Source organism: Manis pentadactyla, chromosome 8 (assembly GCF_030020395.1).
Source record: "Manis pentadactyla isolate mManPen7 chromosome 8, mManPen7.hap1, whole genome shotgun sequence".
Lineage (NCBI taxonomy): Eukaryota > Metazoa > Chordata > Mammalia > Pholidota > Manidae > Manis > Manis pentadactyla.
Genome location: NC_080026.1, coordinates 11,868,769 through 11,876,944, shown reverse-complemented (window position 1 = coordinate 11,876,944; position 8,176 = coordinate 11,868,769). Strand labels below are relative to the sequence as shown.

Genomic DNA, 8,176 nt, shown 5'->3' with positions numbered 1-8,176 from the left:
TGCTTTCTGTCTAGTGAGGGGGTCTGTGGATTTCTAGTTTATGATAAATAGGACTTTAAAAACCAGGACAGGAGGGCGAGTGTTCAGGTTCTAGAGCTATGCAGCTGGAGCACTGCCTTTCTCCTTCTATCATGCTCTCCAAGAAATTTCTCAATGTGAGCAGCAGCTACCCACATTCAGGCGGATCTGAGCTTGTCTTGCACGATCATCCCATTATCTCGACCACTGACAACCTGGAGAGAAGTTCACCTTTGAAAAAAATTACCAGGGGGATGACGAATCAGTCAGATACAGACAATTTTCCTGACTCCAAGGACTCACCAGGGGACGTCCAGAGAAGTAAACTCTCTCCTGTCTTGGACGGGGTCTCTGAGCTTCGTCACAGTTTCGATGGCTCTGCTGCAGATCGCTACCTCCTCTCTCAGACCAGCCAGCCACAGTCTGCGGCCACTGCTCCCAGTGCCATGTTCCCGTACCCCGGCCAGCACGGACCCGCGCACCCCGCCTTCTCCATCGGCAGCCCCAGCCGCTACATGGCCCACCACCCGGTCATCACCAACGGAGCCTACAACAGCCTCCTGTCCAACTCCTCACCGCAGGGCTACCCCGCGGCCGGCTACCCCTACCCACAGCAGTACGGCCACTCCTACCAAGGAGCCCCGTTCTACCAGTTCTCCTCCACGCAGCCCGGGCTGGTACCCGGCAAAGCGCAGGTGTACCTGTGCAACAGGCCCCTTTGGCTGAAATTTCACCGGCACCAAACGGAGATGATCATCACCAAACAGGGAAGGTAATGCTACATTCTTGGCCGCCGCTGCTCTAGGCTCGGCCCGGGGGGCAAGGGCACCCGGGTTGTGACCGCCGCGGCAGCGACGCTTTGGGGTCGGGAGCGTAGTGGAAGGCGCTCTGGTGCGCCCTAGAGTTGTCTGCTTTGGAAAAGGGGAAAGTGGAAGGTGAAACCACCGCAGTGATGGGGGGCGGGGAGGGTCCCCGCTCTAGAGAGGTGGTCGGAAAGCCAGCCAGTGGCCGGAGAAAGGCGACGGAGGCAGAGCCCCGCCGGCGGCCGGCAGGCTGGAGGGACGCACCGACACGCGGATGCCGGGACAAGTAGAGACGCGGGTCGCTCCGCTCTCCACCTGGGCGGCGATATACCTGCGGGCTCCTCACTCCGTCTCACAGGCCGATCTCCCCGACTTCAGTCTCACTTCTCTTCCTCCCCCACCACCCCTTTTCTAACCCAGCAAATATTCGCTCATCGATGCTGCTAGAACAAGTTTTGCTTTGCTATCTGGCGCCGCGCTTCCTGAATTTAATCTTTTAACATTTATGTTTTTTTTTCCCCCCCTTGTTTTCTTTCCCCCTCCCCCCGCTTAATTTAAATAGGCGCATGTTTCCTTTTTTAAGTTTTAACATTTCTGGTCTCGATCCCACGGCTCATTACAATATTTTTGTGGATGTGATTTTGGCGGATCCCAATCACTGGAGGTTTCAAGGAGGCAAATGGGTTCCTTGCGGCAAAGCGGACACCAATGTGCAAGGCAAGTCCTTCCAATTAACACGTTTTCCTGACACTTATTTAGGTGAGAATGATTAATTAAAGCCTTTGTGGACTGGCTCGGGCGACTTTTAAAACGATCGGCCAATGACTTCTAAAAGGAAACGAGGGGGATAGGGGGACAGACTGAGCAGGGAGAAGGGGGAGGATTATGCAAAAGCTATTTTAATCATCCCCAGTTAATAGGAAGAAAGCGCGGCCTAAAAAAAAAGCCGCGGCTAATGGGCCTCACGGTGGAATAAGGTGTGTGTGTGTGTGTGTGTGTGTGTGTGTCCTGCGTGGTGAGGAGTTGGGACAGGGCAGTGCCCCGGGCTTATGTAAACAACGTATTTATTTCTCTAGGAAATCGGGTCTATATGCATCCGGATTCCCCTAACACGGGGGCTCACTGGATGCGCCAAGAAATCTCTTTTGGAAAATTAAAACTTACAAACAACAAAGGAGCTTCGAACAACAATGGGCAGGTCAGTGGCTCAGGCTCTCTCGCTCTTTGTCCCTTTCTCTCTCTTACATACTCGTCCCTCCCTAACGTCCAGTTCATTCGTTTAAATCAGCATGAGAAACTGGATCCATCTTTCTTTGCTTCATTAAAAAGACCTTTAAAATTTCTATTTTCACCCTCCAAAATCATTGAATGATCTATAAAGTTGTTCTCCTCGGTTCCCGCCCAATTCCCGAGTTCCCGAGCTTCCCGAGTATAAATACTTGATTGATTTCGAGCAGAAAACACACAGGGTTTGCAGGGTGTGAACATCTTTGTTCCCCCTTAAAGGAGGGCTAGGAGAAGGGTGCCGAGGACGGGCGGTCGCGGCGGTCTTTCCCCCGGCGCTCCTGCGATCCCTGCTCTCAGCGGAGGGAGGCCGCTGTGGGCGCAGCTCGCGGGGTCAGCAGCCGGGCGAGCCCCGCGGTCCGTGAGCGGGCGGCGGGCCTCGGCGCTGCCGGCTGCACCCGCCCGCGTTAACGCGCCGCCCCGCGCGGCCCTTTCTCTCCGCCGGACAGATGGTGGTTTTACAGTCCTTGCACAAGTACCAGCCCCGCCTGCACGTGGTGGAAGTGAACGAGGACGGCACGGAGGACACCAGCCAGCCGGGCCGCGTGCAGACATTCACCTTCCCCGAGACGCAGTTCATCGCCGTCACCGCCTACCAGAACACCGATGTAAGCAGGCCCGGGGGCTGGGCGCGGCGGGCCGCCCCCGCCTCTGCCCGCGCCCGCCGCGGTGCCTCGGCCCTCCCCGGCTCGAGCACGAACAGCAGCAACAGCTGGCTCTGCTGCGCGGTGTAGGCGGAGGGCTGGAGGCCTGCGGGGCCCTTTCCGCGAACACCTCGCCGGTGGGAAACCGCTTCCTGCTCACCCCCGTCGCGGGTCTACCGAGCCACCTGAGAGGTGCCCAACGACTTCTAGGGCCGTCTTCTCTTGGAAATTTTAATTTAGTTCTCAAACTAGAGCAGATTTAAATCTGCTTTTTTTTTTTTTAAGTCCTTCTTCTCTTTAGAAAACAAGCAGATTTTCCCTGCATTTTATTCTTGGCAAGGTTTGATAGGATCTTAAAAATTTTTTTTAAGTCTCAGAAATGGTGAAATAAACAAACATCACTTTTTGGGTGATCAAAGAACACACACATTCATATATGTAAGAACTACAATAAATCAAATCACCAGGGGCTATGGAATGAGTTTCTAGCATTTGAATCTCTCCAGTATTTGCAAGTTTGTAAAAAATTGTTTTATTGATGTTGATTTGACTACTAGAGGTGATGGTGGTTTTGTTTATTTAAGCTTAAGTGAAAGTATGAGAAATGAAAATATGCATTTGTTTTAAATCAGTTCTACTTTTTGAAATGCAACTTATGGGTTCTTTGGGTTATAAATCAGAGGCAACCAACTTTTAAAATATGGTGGAACATTGAAACAAGGCAATATTATTGATGAATTCAAGTGCCCCTTAAAGATTTTTGACTGAGGAAGTGTATTATATGTAATAAGCATTTTTTAAAATATGCGTTTCAATCAATTTAGAACACGTGGGGAAGCTAATTGAGAGCCATCCTTTAGTTTCAGGCATCATTAATTTAAACGTGTTCCTCATAATTTCATGATTATTTTATCTTTTTTCCTTTCCATCCATTCCCTCAAAATGGTCAGTTAGGGAATCCTTGCTATTTTAATGAAATTGTAGGCCTGAAGCCCTTGTAAAAAGTGTTTGATGATGTATTCTCACTCAGTCCTCCTGTATAGAAGGTGAGATCACATTACCCTTTTCTTCTCTTTTCCAGATTACACAACTGAAAATAGATCACAACCCTTTTGCAAAAGGATTTCGGGATAATTATGACACGTAAGTAATTTTGCGACTTCCTTCTCAAATAGTTGTGGAATTGGGCTCTAGGTCAAAGGTGGATCATTATGTTCAAGGTTTTTGGAAGCTAGAGTGTGAGAAGGCAGGATTGTTTTCGTGGTTTTTTTACCTTTCCTTTTTGCCGGCTTCCCTTCTCTCTGGTGACCTACTGGCTTTAGTCAAAGATTTCCTCCATCTATTTTTAGCTTTTTTAGGAATTACAAAGTTGTTGGTGGGCCTCTGGGGCTGGCTGGCTGGCTGGGGAGGCTGCCCAGGTTCCTGGGTGCACGAGTTGTTTGTGGCACTGCAGCTGCTCAGCTCAGATTGTCTGTGTCTGAAACCGCCCGATTCTGCCTGAAAGTGCATGTGGCTCTCTGGCAGTTGTTACAGTCTTCTTGGCATATGTGACTTTTATTTACCCATTTCCAAGTTTTGTGTAGTAGCTTTTTCTTTGCATGTTTACTATGGACTGAATAAATATGTGAACCCTCCCTAGGCAAGTTCATGAGCAGAGCCACGGCTAGGTCATTTCAGGCTTTAGGAAAGATCCAGTTGCTCTTTCTGTGTTGTAGAAGCTTCAATAGAAAAATATTTCCTCTTACCTTCTGTATCTAGGTGTGTTACAATTGAATGTGCTGGTTCTCTTTTCTCCAGGCCTCCCTTACCCATCTCCATTTCTTTTCTATCAAAATCCTGTCCTCTGTGGGCAATAGTAGGTGCAAACTGAGTGCTTTTGAGGTTTGTTCTAGCATTCTGGCTCAGAGTCCAGATACAGTGCCTTAGAGTTCAGATAGTGTTATACAGCAAAATCTGAATGTGGATTCTGGGGCTCTCCCCACTTCTTTCTGACCATAAAAGGGAAAGGTACACAAATATTAAATCCATGGCTTGCATTAAGTGCCTGGGATAGAGCTACAAAATTGAACCTGTTTTTGACGAGAAATAGGTTACATTTGTGAAGAGACAAGTGGCAGCTTCTATTCTATCTCCAGGGGAATATGACCTCCCCTCCTTATATTTTTATAAAAATTGAAAGGAGAAGTCATTGATATTTTGCCTATAACCATCATATGCATCCCTCAAAAGGAAGGTTCAAAGGAAGCCTCATCAGTATGATTCCCCAGAATGAAAACTTGACTAATCTGTTCTTCACATGTAAAAAGGTGGACCCGGCATGGTGGAAAGTGTGTGGCCCAAGAGACCAGAGATATTGGTCTCTGTACTAGGGGGTCTTGCAGATTTTGAGCTTTTAATTCTGTTGTGAACATCTGTTTCAAAGCATTTTATTTTGCACAAATCAATTCAGTAATCCCAAATGGGTTGGGACCTGGATGGGCATCTAAACTGTATCTTTTGCAGACTGTTTTTTTCTTTTTAAAATGCTGTGGTGGTAAACAGAGAAGATATTTGCATCTTGCTGGTTATGTTCCCTTCCTGCCTCCCTCTACTTCTCTTACTTGAAACTGGAATTCAATTTCAGAATGGAAATTTTGTGCAGTAAAAATGGACCTAGCAGCCACAGTATAAGCCCCACCTGCCCCTCCTGCCCCTCCTCTGGCTGACTTCTATTGGAAAAGCCATTTCCTTTGGATTCTTAAATCATTGTATATTTTTCATAAAAAGCTTCTGTACTCTACAACTGAATACTTTAGATTATTAGGGGAACAGGGAAGAGCAGACTGGTTTATGACACTCCCTCTTTCCCCTTTTATGTTGGGTGTTTGAGCATGGCTCACTTTTGGAGAAACAGGTAGAGCAATAAGAGTTCAGGGGGACTAGACAGTTGCTTGGCCACTCACCAGGGAACCTCCTCCCCAAAGGATTAAGGTCTGACAAGACTGAGGCTCTCTTTCAAAACAGTCTGTTCATTAAAGATTAAAACATTTATGTGTGAGCTAAATAAAAAGGGAGGCATGTGTCTGTGTGTATGAGAAAACACTGCTACCAATCTTGATCTGGTTCCCTCTTAATTCTAATGGAATTTTCTAGGCCCAGGGCCTAGAGTTAATCTTCAATAATTTTATCTGAGTTAGTTTCCAGTAACACAATTACTTTCTGTGATTGGCAACTTATTTAACTTCCCTTGCCTCAGTTTCTTCATCTGTAAAGTGGGATAATAACACTACTAAACTTAGAGAATTGTTGTGGTGGCTAATTAAATGACTGTCTGTACAGTCCTAGACATCAGTGCCCGGCAGATAGTCAAGTTGTATAAAAAAGTTAGCTATTGTCAGCGGGAGATTGCCTGGAGCAGGTTAATTGCTATACTGTAAGTTTGTCCCAAAGTGTTTTTTTTTTTTTTTTTTTTTACCAGTTACAGATGAAAAGCTTGGGAGAGGTCAGAGTAACACTTTTCTTTTGTAAAATAATTTTATTGATTGATTACTTTGCTTCCAAGTAGTAATTCTCATTTTTACTGGTAGGGATAGGGGTTTAAGAATCAGGCAGGGGAAACAATAGCCAGCAAGGGCTGTGGAGGCTTCCTGCAGGATCCTCCTCCGCAGACAGTGAAGGCCAGTCTCGGATGGTTCCTACTCAACTGCTGGCCTGTAGATCAAGAAACTGGTCTTAGAAGGTGGAGGTAGTGGGTATCTTGTTGAGAAATTTCACTCGGAAACTCTCATGGCAGAGGAAAAGCCCCCTGGGCAGGTACCATCTTAGTCCCAGGGCAAACCTGCCTCGGTGTGTATTTGGAGAAGTAGGGTGAGTAGCCCTTGCTGTTCACCGTTTGTGTCCCCTGTACACTTGGCAAGAAAGAGCAAGGGAAGAGGGAAGCCTTCATCTGTATGTTACTTAGGTCCCTGAATAAACAAATTGGTCCCTTTAAAATTTTACGATTTCTCTCATTTCGGGGAGGATGCAGGTCTGTGACCTTTTGTCTGTCTCCATCCTGGACTGCAGGTTACAGATGCAGAGCGTAGGGGTGGGCGCGAAGTGGCCCTCCTATCTGCCCCCATGTGACCTCTGCACCACCCGTCGGTTCTCTCTCTCTCCTTCCCTCGCAGGATCTACACTGGCTGCGACATGGACCGCCTGACCCCCTCGCCCAACGACTCCCCGCGCTCGCAGATAGTGCCCGGGGCCCGCTACGCCATGGCCGGCTCTTTCCTGCAGGACCAGTTCGTGAGCAACTACGCCAAGGCCCGCTTCCACCCGGGCGCGGGCGCGGGCCCCGGGCCGGGCACGGACCGCAGCGTGCCGCACACCAACGGGCTGCTGTCGCCGCAGCAAGCCGAGGACCCGGGCGCGCCGTCGCCGCAGCGCTGGTTCGTGACACCGGCCAACAACCGGCTGGACTTCGCCGCCTCGGCCTACGACACGGCCACGGACTTCGCGGGCAACGCGGCCACGCTGCTCTCGTACGCGGCGGCGGGCGTGAAGGCGCTGCCCCTGCAGGCGGCCGGCTGCACCGGGCGCCCGCTCGGCTACTACGCCGACCCATCGGGCTGGGGCGCGCGCAGCCCCCCGCAGTACTGCGGCGCCAAGTCGGGCTCGGTGCTGCCCTGCTGGCCCAACAGCGCCGCAGCCGCCGCGCGCATGGCGAGCGCCAACCCCTACCTGGGCGAGGAGGCCGAGGGCCTGGCCGCCGAGCGCTCGCCGCTGCCGCCCGGCGCCGCCGAGGACGCCAAGCCCAAGGACCTGTCCGACTCCAGCTGGATCGAGACGCCCTCCTCCATCAAGTCCATCGACTCGAGCGACTCGGGGATTTACGAGCAGGCCAAGCGGCGGCGGATCTCGCCCGCCGACACGCCGGTGTCCGAGAGCTCGTCTCCGCTCAAGAGCGAGGTGCTGGCCCAGCGGGACTGCGAGAAGAACTGCGCCAAGGACCTAGGCGGCTACTACGGCTTCTACGCGCACAGCTAGGCCCGCGCGCCCGGCCCCGGCCCCGCGCCCGCGCCCGCCGCGCTCCCCCAGCTCCTCCGCCCCAGGCCCCACCTTGCGCACCCCTCATTCTCTTTGACCCTCCAAAACCGTCTGCAGCGAATAAGTACAGGTCTCCGAGTGTGATTTTAACCTGTTTTTTTTTTTTTTTTTGCACAGCAGTTTCTGCAGTTAGCGCTCCGACCTTCAACTTCGCTGTAAACCTTTTGGTTTTCCTCTTAACTCTCTGTGAAGTTACACTCCTAACAATACTCCTCCCTCTCGTCTTTTTCTCATCCTCTTCTTCTCTTTCTTGTAAAGAAACTCTTCACCTTTAGGAGACCCGGGGAGCAGCGATTCCGACCCTCCAAGTCTTGGACTCCCATTAACCCTAGGATGTTGACTCTAGAACCTGGACCCACC

The 8,176-nt window shown here is 50.5% G+C and overlaps 1 protein-coding gene across 1 annotated transcript; it reads left to right on the top strand.

Moving 5' to 3' along the window:
- On the top strand, positions 1–7,850 carry TBR1 (T-box brain transcription factor 1). The gene is made up of 6 exons (XM_036884342.2): positions 1–790; positions 1,384–1,538; positions 1,898–2,019; positions 2,555–2,713; positions 3,831–3,892; positions 6,898–7,850. The coding sequence occupies exons 1-6, from the start codon at positions 99–101 to the stop codon at positions 7,754–7,756; spliced, it is 2,049 nt and encodes a 682-aa protein (XP_036740237.1). The 5' UTR covers positions 1–98; the 3' UTR covers positions 7,757–7,850.
- Positions 7,851–8,176: the final 326 nt, after the last annotated feature.

Bases quoted from the DNA above. Each gene is read 5' to 3' on its own strand.
- TBR1 (XM_036884342.2), top strand. From the start codon at position 99: ATGCAGCTGGAGCACTGCCTTTCTCCTTCTATCATGCTCTCCAAGAAA. The intron at 791-1,383 runs GTAATGCTACAT...TAATTTAAATAG, and splicing joins ATCATCACCAAACAGGGAAG to GCGCATGTTTCCTTTTTTAA. The intron at 2,020-2,554 runs GTCAGTGGCTCA...TCCGCCGGACAG, and splicing joins CTTCGAACAACAATGGGCAG to ATGGTGGTTTTACAGTCCTT.